Source organism: Urocampus carinirostris, chromosome 3 (assembly GCF_059441175.1).
Source record: "Urocampus carinirostris isolate Australia breed hairy pipefish chromosome 3, RoL_Ucar_1.0, whole genome shotgun sequence".
Lineage (NCBI taxonomy): Eukaryota > Metazoa > Chordata > Actinopteri > Syngnathiformes > Syngnathidae > Urocampus > Urocampus carinirostris.
Genome location: NC_142351.1, coordinates 39765431 through 39785389, shown reverse-complemented (window position 1 = coordinate 39785389; position 19959 = coordinate 39765431). Strand labels below are relative to the sequence as shown.

The following is a 19959-nucleotide window of genomic DNA, read 5'->3' as shown; positions in this document are numbered from 1 at the left end:
CCTGCTCGAATAGAAAAATGTTTTCAACGTTCTAGGAGTTTGGGTTTACGTTGAGACTGTAATTGAAGAAGGCCTCTTCTTACTTTCAACATTTTCAATGCACGCTAAGACAGCATCACTATGCGAAAAACACAATGGAACAGTACTATAGCAATGGCTATACAGGCGATAAGAAATGTGGCACACCAGCCAACAAAAGCAAAATGCTGATTGTCAGTAGCAATGCTCGCCGATGGTGTCAGGTGTGCACAGGGATTGAGATGGGCAAGCTTACTGTCATTGATAGTTATGTGTGAATTAAACTATGTTCTGCATAACACACATACCCATTCATATACGTTGTTATCCGGATTGTAATGTGTACTCAAAAACTTTTAAAAATGCACCTTTATAATGCATTGCGCCTTATATACAGGAAAATAGGACACTAAAGTTAGAAAGACAAACACAATGGATTTCTACTACATAGAGCAGGGGTCAGCAACCTTTTCGGGGCAGAGTGCCACTTTCAAATTTCCTTGTAAATCAGTGTGCCACACCAAGATTAATGACTCGTACAACATTTTTTTAATATCCAACAGAGCAGTCATTTTACACTAGTCCAAATATACAACATGGATAGACATTTTTTCAACCCTTTTTGAACCAAGGTACACTTTTATTTATAAAAAATTTCCGTGGCACACCGTCCGTCAAAAATGTTTGAAAATGAAGTTATGTCAAATATTTCACTGCACTACCTCATAAGCAGATAATTAGTATACAAAAAGAAAATAATACTTAATATAAAAAATAATGATGTGCTTCATGTTTTTATTTTTTACAGTACAATCTTAAACCGCTTTGTTAAACAAATTAAGTTATTAATTGTACTGTGCTACCTCAAGAGCAGGTAATTAGTACATAAAAAGTATATAAAAATCTACTGCCACCTACTGATATGGGTGACTATTACAGTTCCTTTCTAAAGAGTGCAAAAATACTGAATAATGGCCTACATTTTTGGAAAAATAAAATTCCAGCGGCACACTGGTATAACTGACCTATTTATCTTCCACTATTCTTGTTCATCAATTAACTAAAATATGAGTGTGAACAACATGTGGAAAGGCCTGTATCCATTCTGACTTCAACTTTTTACCACAAGAATTAACCACAATCAACCATTCTTCATCAACAATGAACTACAATCAAAAAACAAGTGCTATGGACAGCTAACATACCATTTCACCAATGATATCTTGTTGCAGAAAATATCCAAACTTGAAATAACAGCAGCAATGCAGAAGGCACGCACGCGCGCGCACACACACACACGCTTCTTTAAAATATTCGCCATCAGTAAATGGTTTTCCGTGATTTGCTATTCAGTGAGCAATTGGTTAGATAGCTTCAGTGGTGGTGTTTTAAGCAGCGACAAAGGTTTTTAGTGTCTATGTTTGCCGTATCTGGATACAGCGCGTTTTAATGTCTCCGCTTTGAATTCATGTTCCGTCTTGTAATGGGCATAATGCACAAAACAGCACGGTCATTTTTTTGCACAAACCCCTAGTCATCTGTCCACGCTGGCTGGAGAGAGCGCGATCTTTTCGATCGAGGAGCAGTCATGATTCGTTCGTTGGCTGTCTCACTCTCGCGCACGCTCTCTCTCGCGCGCTCGCGCTCTCTCTCTTCCCCCCCAGGTGCCACTGCTGGCACACGTGCCACAGGTTGCCGACCCCTGACATAGAGCAACTATGAAATAATCATTTGATTTTAGTGGTGATGCCATCTTTCATAAAAATCATGGTACAAGTTTTTTTTCCCATTCCTTTCAGTACAACCCTAGCGCTTACATTAGTTTTAAATTCATGTGCCTTATATATTTAAAAATATCTCGACGAATACAATGTTGGATGGTGCGCCTTATTCTTCAGATCTTCAATACAGTACACATTGAACGCCAACACTTTCTCACGGTGTTCTCTGCCTTACAACACTCCCAAAAGGCACAATGCACTAACATGTTTATGTGCACTCTACAGTTGTGAGAATACTAAATCCCACCTTAAGTTTGGTCCCAACTCCATCTGTTCCAGAAACCAGAATGGGGTCAATAAACCCTGCAGCTTTAAGGTCAAAGAGTCCAGCAAAACCTCCAAGCTCAGCGTTGCATCCTGACGAGCAGAAGACATTCTAAATTTCACGCAAATGCTTTCTTCTCAGATGCTAAAATTACCGGGACGGGAAGTTGCTCTGGCCAGAGGCTTAATCAAATCCACAAGTTTGTTGCCGGCAGCAATATCCACACCACTGTCTTTATAAGTCAGGCCTCTGTCAGACACATGCTTATATCACTGTTGTTGTTTGTTATTACAGAAACAAGTTTAACAAATACAAATTAATAAAAAATGAAACAGACACAGGAATTTCCTCCAAAGTATGTTTATTTAAAAAACAGATGAGTTATGAAAATGGAATGGAAGCGCTTTCAAACACACCTGCGTTGCTTGAAATGTGCAATGGCCTTGTGGCCGATATCGCGGCGGTATACAGCGCCGGGAAAGCCGACGCCCGCCACGCCCTGATTGGCCGCCTGCAGCGCCGCCTCCAGAGACGGACGGACCGCCGTGACGGTCAGGACTCGGCCTCCGCTGGAGACAACTTGCTTGTCCTTCAGCGCTGTACCGGCATGGAACACCTGGATGCCCGTCTCCTCCACCTGGGACAGACCTGCAAAAACATTTAGCAGAAACAAATAAAGGGAATGTACTAGGCCTATTGAAATATTTACATATTTGTACATTTCCTTTTGGTTTTCCTCTTTCGAGCTTCCTTATGCCACTTACCATTCTCGTAAAATTCACTTAAATTCGCAATCCAAGATGTACCCAAAGTAAATTGAATGCGGTTCTTGAAACGTTTGAAGAATACGGATGGTTTTGGTCTCTTTAGAAAGGCAACACTCTGAAGTTATTTATTGATAGTGCTACTAACATTGAGTAATCGAAGAAGAATAGAAGGTTTTTAATCCGGCATGAATTTTTTTGCAAATAAAACGCCGCAGATGAGCGTAGGATGGGCATCTTAGCTGGACAACAGGTGGGGCAATAGCTTGAAGCCTTACTTGTCAAATTAGATCACAATCTGAAAAACTAAAAACTGTATTTTAGACATTTTTCTAACGGTAAGACTAGGCCAGGCATGTCTAAAGTCCGGCATGGGGGCCGATTTAGGCCGTGATCAAATTTTTACTGGCCCAAGGAGTCAGTCATAAAATTAATAATATGTGGCCCCGCCTCCGTTAGCCGCAGTATAAAATAGGTTTGTACAAAAAGTATATGTATATAACCACTGATGATGGCAGTAGCCCTTTGACCACCATGCCCTTGGCTTTCTGTGAGAATTTTAGCTCACCCCATTTACACCATTAAGTTGACAGGCAGGGCAGCCGCTTCCAGGACAAGTGGAAATTGGAGTATTTTTCACCGAAAGCTGAAGCAACTGTGTCCGTCTAATTTGAGACTGTGGCTGTTTTAAAAAAAAATAATCAAGATGCACTGACAGACAAAACATGCAGTCTACAAAAAGCTAACTGGAAAGAGACGTCGTGAAAAGACAAAGAAACTGGAAGCTCTTTTAACGGCACAACACCGCTTTATCACAAAAATGCTATCAAGACAAACTACAGAGTTACGACGCTCATCGCCAAGCACAGCAAACCTTTCGTGGAAGGCAAATTTAATAAAGGCTGTTTAAAGAATGCCAGGCTGAATAGTCAGCCCACGCACATTTTCAGCTTACCAAATCTGTCTCGCTTTCTAAAAAGTTTCGACACCCCTGGACTAAGCATTTCCAAAAGTGGCCATTTAGAGACGGCCAGATGACAGCCCTAAAAACTTTGCATTCTTGTAATTTACTTTTGCCAAATTTTAGACATTGTGAAAAAGTTGTAAATGTTTGACTTTATTCCCGAAGTATACAATCGTGCATAAAAACGGATCACGGGTTGCATTTGCTCACGATTATCACTGATTTGATAACAGCTGGCAAACTTGCGTAAAATTATGTTCGGTATTTTATTGGCTAAAAAATGTGTCAATCCGAATTTAATCTGTCACTATTTGCTAGATATTATTAAATATTATTATGACCTTTTTTTTCCCTTAGTACAGGCCCTCATGGGTTGTCACAAAAGTTCAGAGGCTAATGTATGTGTTAATCCAGATATATATGTCCATCCATTATCTGCACCGCTTATCCTCAGTAGGGTCGCGGGGGTGCTGGATCCCATCCAGCTATCTTCGGGCAGTGGGCAGGGGACACCCTGAACTGGTTGCCAGCGAGTCGCAGGTCACATAGAGACAGACAACTCACTCGCTCATTCACACCTAGGGACAATTTGAACCGGCCAATTAACCTAACATGCATGTTTTTGGAATGTGGAAGGAAACTGGAGTACCCGGAAGAAACCCACCCAAAAAACACGCGCACACGCACACACACGTATGTATAACTGCCCCCAGCCACTTACCAGTGAGGACAACTCCTTTGCTGTAGGCGCCAGGGTAACCTGCGCTCGCCATCACCACGGTGACGGCAGATTTGTCATGGTGCCACTCAGGGGTGATGGAGGCCAGTTTGCTCTTCATGGTGTTCAAAATGACCTCATACAAGTCGCTCTTCAGCAAGGGGAGCAAGACCTGGCACTCAGGGTCTCCGAAGCGACAGTTGAACTCCAGAACTTTGAGTCCTTGTGGGGTCAACATCAGCCCAGCGTACAGAACTCCTGCAGAATCACGAGAAAATGATGTCCGTGTCCACAAACTGGTAAGAAAACAGTCACCCACCGACATAAGGAGTTCCCTCTTGCTTCATCCCGTCTACGGTCTTCTGAAGGACAGATTCTCGGATCTGCACCATGAGTTCATCACTCACCTGCGCCGCAGGATGGATTATTGCAGAAAAAAAGTCAAGTTCCATTTTAAACACATCTTAGGTTAATAAAGTTTCACATTTGGGAAATGTCAAATTTACTGTAATCCCACGCTACTCAACGCTTTGCTGCCTCAGTCCATCGTGGGTTACAACATATTCCGCGCTCGATTATCCTCGATCGTTTAATGCAGCAGGGCACACTGTGGTTGATGTTTTTGGCTGTGATTTCACTCTAAAATGAACATCACCCACAAGGCCGCAATCCATTATGCCCTGTCAGCTATTGCTAAGCGCAGGAGACCAGCAGCTAGCTCTTTTTTTGCCGCCGTTTCGGCCTAAAGTGAACAGCACCCGTGCGGCTGCAATCCATTAACCCTGGTCTATTCTTGCTGTGAACGGGCACCGGCTGAGTATGTAAAAAATGTAGGGGCTATTATGCGGATTTTTGCAAGGGGTTTGGCCGCCTATTAACTGCGATAAACAGTAAAGTTTATCAAACATTTAGAATAACAAAATTGTCTCATATTTTTAGTTAGTAATTAGATATAACATAATTTTAGGAGGAGCGGTACGGCAGCTGAATGGCTAGCGCGTCCGCGGCACAGTTCAGAGGTCAAGGGTCCAAATCCAGGTTCAGAGTTTTGAATGTTCTTTCCGTGCTTGCGTGGGTTTCATACGCCACACCGGTTTCCAAAGACATGCATGTCAGGTTAATTGGCCGGTACAAATTGTCCCTTGGTGTGAATGAGTGGATGAAATGTTTGTCTCTGTGTGCCCTGCAACTGGCTGGCAACCAGTTCAGGGTGTCCCCTTCCCACTGCCTAAAGAGTGCTGGGGATGGGCTCCAGCACATAATGAGGATAAATGGTGCAGATGATAGATGGATGGATAATTTTAGGATAGGCAATTAAGTAAATTGAGATTATTTTTTCTAAGGAGCATATTAGTCCTTTCTTACAGGACCTCTAACACATGCCAGAGGTCAGATGCACCCAACATACCACACTATGATGTCAGATACCAGCAGCATGTGGGTTTGTTTCAAATCAAATGACCCAGTCTTGTTTGGTATATATCTCTAATTTGGGAGGGTCGTTTTAACTAAATGACAAACCTTTGGTGGTGTTGAAATATTGGCGAGTCATTTCCCACTCATTGATCCATGTGCTCATTTTATTTAATATTTTTTGTATTTGAGGGCTGCGATTGGGCATTTTGTGTGTCGTCTATGCAACATTGTCTTACAAATGACCCAATTAATGTACAGTGGGGCAAATAAGTATTTGGTCAACAACTGATTGTGCAAGTTCCCCAACTTGAAAATATTTGAGAGGCCCAAAATTGTCAACAAGGGTAAACCTCAACCGTGAGAGAATGTGGAAAATAACAGAAACACACATTGTTTGATTTCTAAAGAATGCATTTGCAAATCATGGTGGGAAACAAGTTATGTTCAATAGCAAAAGTTCCTCTCATTACTTTGTTATGAATTTGTTAGCAATAGCAGAGGCCGAACTTTTTCTGTAACTCTTCACACGCTTTTCACACACTGTTGCTGGTATTTTGGCCCATTCCTACATGCTCATCTCCTCTACAGCAGTGATGGTTTGGGGCTGTTGTTGGACAACACGGACTTTCAACTCCCTACACAGATTTTCTATGAGGTTAAGACCTGGAGACTGGCTAGGCCACTCCAGGACCTTGAAATGCTTTTTACAAAGCCATTCCTGTGTTGCCTTAAGTGTGTCTGGCATCATTGTCATGCTGGAAGACTCAGCCACGTCTTATCTTCAATGCCTGTGCTGATGGATTTTTACTCATTCTTTCCTTTACACATATCAGTCGACCTGGACCCTTTGCAGAAAAACAGCCACACCCGATGCTTCACAGTGGGTAATGTGTTCTTCAGTATTCTTTCTCTTCCAAACATGAGAACCTGTGTTTCTAGCTTAACGTTCTGTTTTGGATTCATCTCCCCATTAAACATTCTCATAGTCCTCTTCTGGATCATTTAAATCTTCTCTAGCGAACCACAGACGGGCCTGGACATGTACTGGCTTTAGCATTGGGGGGACATGACAGGATTTGAGTCCCCGGCTGAGCATTGTGTTACTGATAGAAGCCTTTGTTACTGTGTGCTCCCAGCTCTAGGTAGGTCATTCACTAGATACTCTTGTGTGGTTCTAGGATTTTTGCTCACGGTTATAGTTATTATTTTGACCCCACGGGTAAGATCTTGCATAGAGCCCTATATTGAGGGAGATTTTCAGTTGTCTTGTTTGTCTTTACCTTTTATTAACAATTGCTTCCACAGTTGATTAATTTACATGATTGTTTTACCTATTGCAGATTCCGTTTCCCTAGCCTGGTGCAGGTATACAATTTTGTCTCTGGTGTCTTGACAGCTCTTTGATCTTGGCCATAGTGGAGTTTGGAGTTGTCTTGTATACCGATAAGGGGTTAAAACAGGTGCCATTAATACAGGTGATGAGTGGCGCCTCAATAGAAGAAGTTAGACCTCTGACAGCCAGAATTCTTGCTTATTTGTAGGTGACCAAATACTGATCTTCCGCTCTAATTTGGAAATAAATTCCTTAAAAATCAAACAAAAGGAGTGTGTTTTTCCCCACATTCTGTCTCTCATGGTTGAGGTTTATCACATTGACAAATACAAGTCTCTCGAATTTGAAGTAGAAGAACCTGCACAATTTGTGGGTGACTAAATACTTATTACATACTGTATCAGTTCACTCCTGACCAAAATAGTGTGTATAGGGCTTTTTACGTGGGAAAATCACATATTGGGGGATTTGGAAATGCTTAGGTTTACAATATACAAGTGACAAAAATGAAAGATCATAAATACCTGAGGGGTAGGGCAGTAAGCTCCCATGCCACCTGTGTTTGGCCCCCGATCACCATCTTGCAGACGTTTATGATCCTGTGCCGGCGGCATCGGTGACACATAGGAACCGTCGGTAAAGCACAGACACTGCAAAGAAAGAGGGGGAAATCGCTTCAAATACACATTTTGGGGAAAGAGGATGGCGTTGTTACTCTTGGTCAGAGTTTGAAATTATTAAATCTTGAAACCAAGTAAAATCTGCAAAGTAAAAAACGTTCCAATCTGTCCTTTTAATGTTTTAACATTTTAAGTAAGACACAAGGCACAAAACAAAGGTAAAAAAACTTATATCAACAGAAAAAGAGAAATGAAAATATATGGAATTTTTGCACCACAAATAAGAACCAGAGCCAACATAAAACATTTTATCTACCAGAAAGGCCTAAAACTAGCAACAACAAAATGAAAATCAATGTATTTGTTCGTGATATAAGCAATATATCCATTTAATGCAGGTGAATAAAATAATGCTTGAAAATGACCAATTGCGCAAAACCTTTGAGGACTGCTGCTTCTTTCTACTTTAGTGTCCAAAAACTCACAGATACTTCCTCTCCTTGGAGAAGCTCCTCCACCACCACCGTGTCACCAGCAGCCCCAAATGCTCGGTCCTAAGATGCATTCAAAGTCAAAATAAGGATAAAATCGAATCAAAGTTTCTCCTGGCAACTCACTTTCATGATGTCCATCACAGCCCGACAGGCTTCTTCTTGGTCTTGGGCCACGATAACTCCTTTGCCTGCTGCCAGGCCACTTGCTTTCACAACCAGAGCTGGAAAGTCAGCCCTGGGACACCCAAATAGATAAATGAATGATGTAAGGAATGGGTACGAAAATAATCTGAACCAACGTTCGTATGTAGCGGCAGGCCTCCTCTGCATCGGTGAAGGATTGATAGCGAGCTGTGGGGATGCCGTGGCGCTCCATGAAGGCCTTGGAAAAGCTCTTGCTGGCCTCGAGCTGGGCCGCTTTGGCTGAAGGGCCGAAACACGACACTCCCGCCGCCGTCAGGTCGTCCACGATCCCTGAGTGGGTAGGACGGTGAGTTTAAGAGGACAAAGGACGCAGAAAGGGGAGGGGACCAGAGGTAAGATCAGGCCTAAAACATCCAGCCTGACCCAGGCCCGCAGGTATCAAAGCCCAACCCATGCCCAAACCCGAGCAATTTACTTGATTTGCAAGGCCGAGCCTGAAGAAAACCAGAAAGTTGGTATTTTACTTGTGGTGATTCGGGTGGAGAAGTGATTAATAATAACGAATTAAAGCCAGTCTTTTGTAACAAAATATAAGTTAAACAAGACCCTTTGTATTTCTGTTTTCATTATTGACAGATTTTTTTGTGAGAGTTGACAGGAACATTTCAAGTCCGTCCGTCATTTTGATGGGTTGAAATATGGTCCGTAAACAACAGTAGCAGTACGTTCTTAATAATCGAGCACAGCACTTTAAGAGAAAGGGGCAGAGACAGAAGAACAATGATGGGTGGATAATAGAGCCCAGTCCACTTTTTAGGTCCAATCCAGGGCGAAAATCAAGTCGGGCTTGGACTTGGGTTTCAGAGCTTACCTTTAGAAGGGATTTACCTGCTGCCAGCGGAACCTCAGGTCCGACCACTACCAGACCCACGTGATGGTCTTTGCAATATTGAGCCAAGATGGCATGGTTGTTGATCGACACTTCTGCGGTGAGAAAAAGCTTCCCGTAAGTTGCAATTACAGCAGACAGAAAAAAATTCAGTGTCATCAGAAAAGCCTAGAAAACCATCAGCTGGTCTCTGTCCAGTTCAAGGGACATTGTCGGATTGGAATACCGCACCAGAGCGAAAAAAATCTTAAAGCACTCTGTTCAACCGGGCCACTACCTCCTTTACCTGCTGCCATTTTCTTCTCCAAGGGCATCACCACCCTAAACAAGCGCACAAAACTGTGAAATTAAAAAAAAAATCTATTAAACATATTTTATATTAAACATATTTTATATTAAATATATATATATATATATATATATATATATATATATATAAGTTTGTATTTTACTTGTGACGACTCGGGTGGTGGTGAAGTGAAAATCTATTAAACATATTTTATATTAAACATATTTTATATTAATAATAATAATAATAATAATTTCCTTGTATTGTCATTCTGTGTAACAATGTACACAGAACGAAATGTCGATTGCATCTGACCCGTTGCCGATGCAGCCGCAGCCAACAGAGGGCGCCGCCGACCACTTTTTAAGTCTTAGGAATGACTCGGCCGGGGCGCGAACCACCGACCTCCCAGTCTCAAAGCGGGCGCCTTACCATCTGGGCTATATATATATATATATATATACCGTATTTTCCGCACTATAAGGCGCACCGGGTTATAGGGCGCACCCCGAAAAAATAGTTTTTGGTCCTATTTTTGACATGTATAAGACGCACCGGATTATAAGGCGCTACAATGGGAACGTGGACAAAACAGTCAGATAGTTCAGTCCAACTTATTACCCCCTTAACATTCCGAAAGCTTGCAAAGACGCAAATACGTGTCGAGAACACGTGCGAATGCGGTGTCCGTAAGATGTCACTCAAATGCATCGTTCCATGATTCGAAGGTTAAAGTCTTGGGATTCAAGAAATGATAACCATTCCTTCGTATCTATTTTCTTTTTCGCTCGCAACTTTACTGTGCATATGACAATAAACACTTGGAATTGAGTTTAATTTAAAAATAGACACTCCATTCCATCCATTATCTGCACCGCTTATCACAGAAACATCGAGTTCAGTCTGAAACAAGACAATATAAAACCGGGAATAGCTCACCGAAGTCATTGTGTTCATAATAATGTGCAGGCAATGTCCTCTTATATCCGTGAGGGTAGTAAATCCAGGAGAATACAATATTTACAAATACAGAATAGAAAAAAATGCTTTCTCTATGCCATCGGCCACATGCTATACGCATTCATCTTTTTCGGCCAATTGCAGGCTTTGTTTCGCTGTTCAAGCCAATGGCAGCCTACACATTATAAAAAGGATCCGCCTCTTGACCTCCGAATAACTTTAGCCAATAGTGATCGATTCAACTGATGATTGACACATCTTTTTCGGCCAATTGCAGGCTTTGTTTGCCGTTTGAGCCAATGGCAGTCTGTAAATGATAAAAAGGATCCGCCTCTTGACCTCCGAATAACTTTAGCCAATAGTGATCGATTCAACTGATGATTGACACATCTTTTTCGGCCAATTGCAGGCTTTGTTTGCCGTTTGAGCCAATGGCAGTCTGTAAATGATAAGAAGGATCCGCCTCTTGACCTCCGAATAACTTTAGCCAATAGTGATCGATTCAACTGATGATTGACACATTGGTTAGCCAATGAAACGCCGGTAAATAAATCCTACCATCCACCGCGTACTACTTGGCGTTCGGGGGAAAATCGAGTCGGCGGCTGCAAGTTAGTTGGAAAACTTAATGTTGATCCATAAATAAGGCGCATTGTATTATAAGGCGCATGGTCAGCTTTTGAAAAAAATAAATGCTTTTAGGTGCGCCTTATAGTGCGGAAAATACGGTATATATATTTATATATATAAGTTTGTATTTTACTTGTGACGACTCGGGTGGTGGTGAAGTGATGCGCAACCTTTAAGTGGTGGGAAGTAGTTATTTTTTTTAGCGAATCGCCTCATTCAGCTCGGCTCCCAAACGGCACTCAAGATTTTTTTTGTTGCTTTCACGGATATACTATTAATAAAAATGTATTGTTATGCATAAAATGAGGCAGCACGGCGGCGCAGTGGTTAGCGCGTGTGCGGCATAGTTCTGAGGTCGTGGGAACCTCCTGAGTGGGTTCAAATCCAGCTCCCGGCCTTACTGTGCGGAGTTTGTATGTTCTCCCCGTGCTTGCGTGGGTTTCCTCCGGGCACTCCGGTTCCTCCCACATTCCAAAAACATGCATTTCAGGTGAATTGGCCGTTCCAAATTGTCCCTAGGTGTGACTGAGCGAGTGAGTTGTCTGTCCCCTGTGCCCTGTGATTGGCTGGCAACCAGTCCAGGGTGTCCCCTGCCCACTGCCCGATGATTGTTGGGATGGGCTCCAGCATCCCCGCGACCCTACTGAGGATAAGCGGTGCAGCTGATGAGATGAGATGCATGAAATGAATTATACTACTATATTATACTAGCCTTTATTTTTTCACACTACAGTGAACTGTTAACTAATTTTAACTTTTTTTATATTGTGCATCTTTAAAGTCAAGCAACACAGAATCCCTGAAAAACAGACTACACAACCGAATAAAATTAGAAATATTAAGACTTGGCAGCACAACAGCGAAGCGGTTAGCGCGTGTGCGGCACAGTTCTGAGGTCATGAGATCGAACCTCCTGTGTAGAGTTTGCATGTTCTCCCCGTGCTTGTGTGGGTTTTCTCCGGGCACTCCGGTTTCCTCCCGGCACTCCGGTTTCCTCCCACATTCCAAAAAGATGCATGTTAGGTTTATTGGCCGGTCAAAATTGTCCCTAGGTGTGAATGAGCGAGTGAATTGTCTGTCCCTGTGTAACCTGCGACTGGCTGGCAACCGGTTCAGGGTGTCCCCTGCCCACTGCCCGGAGATGGCTGGGATGGGCTCCAGCACCCCCGCGACCCTATGGGGGATAAGCAGTGCAGATAATGGATGGATGGATATTAACACTTAAATGCTATGAAAAAGAACATTTGCAAGAACACACGTACAATACAGGAACTTTAAACTACAATTCAATTTAACTTCTAACTAATGTTGACTGAAAAAACACAGAAAATCTGAAAAAGATGCAGAAATATAAATTAAAATATGATTTAGATTTTTTTGTCAGTGATAGACCATACAGTATGTTTCGGAGCCATTAATATAACTAATATTAGTCCAAATAAAGATCGTTTTCCCACTTTGCCTTTTTAAAATGTTCTTTTTGTCCTCCGTATTGGAATTCTATCTTTCTGTGCTCAAAGTGTTCCTGCTGAACTACCTCCCACAGTGTCTTTCTCTTCATTCAGTTAATCATCTACTATTCTTCAAAAAAACTTTGCGACCAAGTAATACAAGGCTGTATTTTATGTACTGTAGCGATTCCCTGAGGGCCTAAGGTTTGAAGTGATGCTATAGGGAGAAGCAAAATGAAAACCATGTAAACATCATTCCATCCATTAACTGCGCTTATCCTCACTAGGGTCACGAGGGGTGCTGGAGCCTACCCCAGCTGTCTTCAGGCAGGCGACATCCCGAACTGGTTGAGACAGACGAGTTACACGCTCATTCACACCTAGGGACAATTTGGACTGGCCAATTAACGTGGCATGGATGGTTTTGGAATGAGGGACGAAACTTGAGTGCCCGGAGGAAACCCAAGCAAGGACGAACATGCAAACTCCACATCGTGGGCTGCGCACTAACCACCCAGCCGCCGTGCCGACCACCATGGAAACAAAAAAATCTAGGGGCATGACAATCCCAGCAACGGAAGTTTAAAATTCCATTTTTATTCTAACCCGGTGTTTTCTCTGACCGCTGAACTCACCTGTTACTCCACTGGACCAGCTCAATGCACGTCACAACAAAGGTAAATACAATTTTATTTTTGCTTTCCATGAGTATTTATTTATACTTCTATTAAATCATGTACTTATATATTCCACATACTTTTTGTAATTTATATGTTTTTATTTGAGGTAAGGAATGCATTAGCCACCATTTAGCATAGGTGTCTACCCTCCACTTAACCGCAATTTCAATTTGCGATCCGCAATCCAAGACGGATTAATGACGTATCCTGGGGGTCGACTATATAACACAACGCATGACGAACGTGAAGCAAAACCCTTTTTACCTGAATTGCAAATTTTTCCGCAGCTGACGGTCCCGGCGTTTCCGGGCGCCACCAGGACCTGCTGGACATGCGGCGACTGGGCTAGCTTCCACGCCAGGGCGTGCTCGCGCCCTCCTCCGCCCACCACCAGCACCCGTTCAGCCATGGCTCCTGACAAATGGAAAAAAGGACCTTTATCAACTCTGAGACGTCTCATTGAACTAAATGTCGAGCGGAGACAAAGCGCTGACCTTTTCATATAATTGCCTTCTTATATTATGTTGCATTGACTATGGTTCCGATTAGGCAGATTAAATCAGAAACAAAGCTTCCCCTCGTTGGGATTTCAACGACTAGTTGACGTTTGAGAAAACTCGATAATAACAATAGTAATTGCCACCAGACACGTTTTCTCTCACAGATTGAAGTCTCCAAAATGGTGCAACCTAAGGACAACTGAGGTGCTTGCAGACCTGTTGTAGAAACAGCTCACCAGTACTAGGTCATTGTAATTTTTTTTTAATAAAATTATTTTGTTGGGGTTGAATGAGTCTATTCAACCCTATTTACAATATTTAACCCGGTAATAACACAATAACGACATGGTAATAAAATAATTATTTTAGAAATATTTATAACTTGACGCCCTTTGTGATAATTAGAGATAGAAGTTTTCATTCATTCATTCATTCAAAAAAAAAAAAAAAAAAAAAAAAAAAAAAAACAGCTCCCATCTTGAAAAATGTTGGAGACTAACATGATTACCATATTTTTCTGACTATAAGTCACAGATTTTTTCATAGTTTGACCGAGGGTACGACTCGTGTAAAATTATTAACACATCATTTCATGTTATTTTCAAAGGCTCGAGTTGATAAATTACCGACAATTTTGAATTTATCTATAAAAAAAAAAAAAAAAAAAAAAAAAAGCGGAAAAGAACAAAAAATGGCTCAGAAAAGAAACCGATATTGTGCCGATTACAAGCTGCAAAACGTGAAATACACACCCAAAAACGGTAATTGATGCAGGAGTGACGATTAGTTTGACGTAAGCAATGTGGAAGAGGAAGTGGCGCATCGCCTATCTCCAGAGTTGGGAGAGTTGTTCAAAAATGACACAGTGGATGAAGATTTTATTGGATTTTGAGATGTGGAGGGAAACTTGGTACGCATAACTCTTAACCCCTTAACAATCCTGTAAAGTTCACCTTAAATCCCAATCAAGACGTAGCCAGAGTAAATAGAATTCTGAACTTGAACCGTTTGGAGAATATGGACGGTCTCTTTTGAAAGGTAACACATTGAAATTTTGACCCAAACTGAAATAATCACTGCAAGGGCAACTAACATTGAGTAATCTTTACGAGAGAACGTGATTAACCCTTTTCTGTGCTGATTTGATTGATCGAACTTTTATTTTATTAGGCGATTACACAAAATTGGTGAGGACAAAACAATAATTGCAAGATATTGGTGGTAGACGTCACCTCCATCCATGGAAAATCTCTGCTTTTCGGCACATTTTGCTGAAAAAAAGTCAAGCGTGATTGGTGTGTGATTTCTTGAAGTGACAGCTTAATTTATTTGGCTTGGTGCTGTCTGCTGCCAACATTTTTAACATAGCAAGCACGCCAGTGTTGTGCCAAAAAAATGCACCCTCACGTGAGTGAGTGCAGTAAAGCCTACGTGCACTTCACCAAACTTCCTCGTCTTAGCTTTGAAGTTTAGGAGAAAACCGCTCGTTTATCTCTTTACCCAGTTTCTCTCAGCCTGTCACCTCATCAGTGTTAAATATTTTTCATGGGGTCACTTGAGGGTCCGCTCTACATTGTGTCAACATATACTCAATGCTCTTAGCACTGTCTGAAACTCATGACAAAAAGTTACCGGATACCAGGGCAGACAACTCTGAAAAGTTGCCATCCCAGTCATAAAATTGCCTGCCCCATTTTTCACAACTTGAAACACAATAAGACGACTAATCGCAAAAAAACCTGTTGTTGCAAAGTATTAAGGAATGATAATCAGAATATAAAACAGAACACTTCAAAATTAAGTTTATACTTATAACATTCATTGCATGTATATGACATCGCTGTTTTCTATCTGCCATTAGTATGTACCTGTATTTACTAATCTTCATCCATGCAATGTTTGCGTTGCGTCGCATGCTTTTAATGTACATTTACGTTTTGTAGCATCATAAATTTTGTGAGCTTCTTCTGGGGATGAGGTTTTGGCTTGATTCCTAACCACTTATCCATTTTTCTTGTGTTCTCTGTGCGTCTACTTCTGAAAATGATATGCAAAAGCGCGACCTTATAACGCTTGGGAAAGTCCGGAAGCACAGTTATATTGCAGGCTTATGATTGGCTGCCGAGTATGCAAATTGCCAAAGGAACAGAAATCCTGAAATTTCCATAACCGAACGAAGACATCAAAATCGGAATAAAGCAAACGTTTGATTTAAAACAAATTAAAAAATAAAAATATTTTTTATTTATTGAAAAGGTTGTCAACCACCCGGGCAGAGACGTGTAAGTTGTACGCCCGACGCAAAAGATGCACGCACAGGGCGTCTGGGCAGACGTTATTTCAGACACTGCTCTTAGTCTGTGCAATATGCTATATGGAGGTGAAATGTAGACTAAACTCTCTGCCAAAAGAGAGACACTACTCCCCTAGTGTAGTGGAGGTGCAATAGCACTTGATTCTGGGGAAAAAAAAGGTCCCCGATGTCAGACACGCCCGCCTTGATGGAAACTTGCCCCCCCCCCTTAGTTAAGAACCACTGTATTACAGGAATAAAAAATGTTACATTGATTATGTAATCGCTAGTCTCTAAAAATTAACTGTTTTGTTTAAAGATATAGGTCTCTACTTGACAGAGCCTTATTGGTTTTAGGTAGGGCATTTTTGTTTACTTTCTGTACAATCTGCATTACGCTCAATGAAATGTAGTATTATTGTACCAGTTCTATTGTGTTTGATATCGTCATTTGCCAAAATAATTAACCGATTATCCCACCAATTGCTTCAATAGTCGCTGGCTAGTCGACTTAAAATAGTCTTCAGTGACAGCTTTACTTGTCAGCATGCATACCTAACATTTTACTTTTTTTTGCGTCCATGCGCCGATCATTTGGTAAAGAACAAAGGGCCACCAGTCACAAAGATCAGGACCCTCGTGACATTTGCTCGCCACCATGTGATCTCATCAACAGAACGCTCCGATTAGGCTGATGCAATTTGTCTTTCTTGTCTCGTGTGCGCCGGTCATACGTGTATAGTGTGCCAACGTGGCCCAATTAACATGAAAATAAATTTAAGAAATGGCGAGGTTGAAGTTTAAAAGGTCTACGGCTCATGCAGTCAAAAGTTTGTTTTTCCTGCCAATGTAGATGGCAAAACTCAAAATGTTGTTTTTTTGTCAATTGTTTAGCTGTTGAGAGGAACTGATTGAAATCTTAAATTTCCGCAAGAATGTAACAGAGTTCAGTCCTGTACAAATTACAATATACGGGATTGTCTCAGAAAAGAAGAATATTGTGATAAAGTTTTTCCGTAAACCAATTAAAAAATGCATTCACAACAGATCAAATGAAATATTGCGAGTCTTATTGTTTGAATATAGCTGATTAAAGCCCAGACTCAAATATTCAATCCCAAAATATAAGAGCAGCAATGTCCTAAGTCCAACCCGCCAGTTACGGCCCGTGATCAAATTTTTACTTGCCCGCCGCCTCTGTCATGAAATTAATAATATGTGGCCTGCCGTATAGAAAAAAAAATAACCATGTCACTAGATGACGGCAGTAGCCCTTTGGCCACCTTGCCTTTGGCTTTCCGTGAGAATTTTCGACATGGCAATGGTAAATGAAAAAAGGGAAAAGTAGTTGTGAGAGTCACCCCTTCCAGGACAAGTGCAAGTTGGAGTATTTTTTTCACAGAAATCCGAAACAACTGCCTAATTTGCCAAGAGACTGTGTCTGTTTTCAAAGAATACAACATTAATAGGCACGACGAAACATGCAGACTACAAAAGGCTCACTCGAAATGAATGCTGTGAAAAGGTTAAGCAACTGGAAGCCGTTTTAACGGCACAGCAGCCGTTTTTCACGAGACCTTGCTACAAAGGCGAGTTACGAGAGTGCCTAACACTTCAAACTATTCATGGAGGGTGAATTTATTAAAGACTGTTCAAAGAATACCAGGCTGAATAGTCAGCCCTCACACATTTTTAGCTTACTGAATCCAGACAGCTTTCTGAAAAGTTTGGACACCCCTGTATTCGAGTATCAGGAAAAACGATATTTGTAAGCTGTAAGCTATAATCGGGAAAATATTAAAAAGATTGCAATATTTCATTGATTTTTAACAAATCCAGAACTTAAGACATTTTGCTTTTTGTGATTGCATGACAGAAAATAAAGAACTTCATCACAAAATTCTCATTTCCTGAAAAGGTCCTCTACAAAGAAAGATCCTATTTTTCATTCAAGAGGTTATAGAACGTTTTATTTTATCACAATACACTGGAAACAATTGCAGGCTATTGAGACATGCATGAAAAGTAATCGAAACTTTTTTAAAAGGACAGTGCCGATCACCAAGAGCCTTCTCGGGTTATAAAAAAAAAATGCATTTTGGAGAGAAAAAACAACAACAACATTGATGATACAGTCCCTTTAAAGAGACAGTGTGTAATACTTAGAGCCTCCTTGGAGGTACAGAAAAACTATTCAGGTATCTTTTTTAATTTGAACACTAGTCAAAATATATGAACTATCATACCAATAGTAATTGTTATTTAAAAATTAGGTTGAGAAATCTGTATTTCTTTCAAATAGTGGAATCCCTACCTAGACGTCGCTGCCATGTTTGTCTGTCATCTTGTTGCTAGACTGTGCTCTGTGGCACTGTTTTTTCATTTGCATAAGACAATACCGTACCATCTATTGGTCAAATAGTACACACTAAGGCTATAAGAAATGCAGCCTTTTGTTGTAGTCGCAAAATGATCAGCAAAAATAAATAAATACATACATTTTATTCTGTTTTTAAAATGAAAATGGAGCAGTTTGATGACTTTAAGTCTCAATATTTGTCTTCTTCCTTGTGTATTTTAGGACTCATTTTCGGTTGCAGAGCATAATAGAGCGAGATTTCTTTGGAAACTATTACACTGTCCCTTTAAGAAACGCAGCTTTTCGGTATAAACAGTTGCAAAAGACTGGGCAAAGAGATTGGAGAAAATTGGTCGATTTCGGTCAGTTTTGAGTTCTCCATAGCACTCGTTTGCACTACACAACGGAGAAATATCTAGTGGTCAAATAATACAGCTTTTAAGTATGAACAGTAAAATAAGAAATACACACGATGGTTCTTCGAAATTCGTGTTGAAACGAGCGATCCAAAGAGGATAAGTTAAAAAAGTACTCTAATTTTGCTTGAGTTCACAAAAGAACTTGCATTAATGCACTTTTCGATATTTTGTGAAAAAAAAACTACTTAGCTTAAATTAACCAACTAAAGAAGAACGGAGATCAACGAAAAACGTATTGAAATAATACATCTCAAAAATTAAATTCCAAACATCACACGTCGACAAGACAAAGCAATCGATCATAATTTTAACAAAATCGTCACACTAATAAAACTAGAATACATTTATTGATTTAATTTGCACTCAGTGCGTGTAAAATTGAAAAAGAGCGAGCTAGTTGTCACATTCCACAATCGCAACCACACCGACCTGAGACTTTTTAACCAAGCGGGAATTAGCCAGAGCTCGGTTGGGGTGAGGACGCGTCTTCTTGGCTTGCAGTCTGCAGAATGAACTTCTTCGAGTGGACCTGGCGTGGGCTGCACACGCAAAAAAACACGCACACCCACAGAATTCCAATCAACACACACATCTTAAGAGACGAGAGCAAACCACGTGGATCACGTTTATAGCAAGGATGCGCTAAGACGTGCTAAAAGCTAGCACAAGTCAAAACAACTCTCAGAGATAACTTACAACGTTGAATAAAAAAACTCAAAAACAAGTTTTAAATTACATTTACTTTACCTACAAATGGTTTCCGCATCTTACCTTCGTCAGACTGACGTTAAAGTTGTCCAACTTCCTCGGGGTGGAAAATCCGATTGCATCATGGGAATTGTAGTTCCAGGCGATGAGCAAGATGTTGCGTCTCTAATTTGTCGCCCGCGGGCACTATAGTGCCCCCTCAAGACAGCTCAGGTGCCCACAGACGGGTTCTGAAAATAGCTCACCTCTCCTGTCTCATTGTGA

At 41.1% G+C, this 19959-nt stretch overlaps 1 protein-coding gene across 2 annotated transcripts in view; it reads right to left on the bottom strand.

Annotated features, from left to right (window-relative positions):
- The window catches only part of gart (phosphoribosylglycinamide formyltransferase), a 27194-nt gene extending 7235 nt beyond the window's left edge, over positions 1–19959 (bottom strand). The window contains exons 1-13 of one of the 2 annotated variants that reach the window (XM_088331811.1): positions 19759–19959; positions 19417–19526; positions 13681–13830; positions 9406–9501; positions 8673–8847; positions 8497–8608; positions 8365–8433; positions 7784–7909; positions 4830–4917; positions 4514–4768; positions 2481–2712; positions 2219–2313; positions 2047–2156 (exon numbers count right to left, since the gene is read on the bottom strand). In XM_088331811.1, coding sequence (XP_088187937.1) covers positions 2047–2156; positions 2219–2313; positions 2481–2712; positions 4514–4768; positions 4830–4917; positions 7784–7909; positions 8365–8433; positions 8497–8608; positions 8673–8847; positions 9406–9501; positions 13681–13825 — 1503 coding nt within the window. In that variant the 5' untranslated portion in view covers positions 13826–13830; positions 19417–19526; positions 19759–19959. Of the gene's footprint in view, positions 1–2046; positions 2157–2218; positions 2314–2480; positions 2713–4513; positions 4769–4829; positions 4918–7783; positions 7910–8364; positions 8434–8496; positions 8609–8672; positions 8848–9405; positions 9502–13680; positions 13831–19416; positions 19527–19734 lie in introns of both variants that reach the window. The other variant, XM_088331812.1, reaches the window with a different exon arrangement.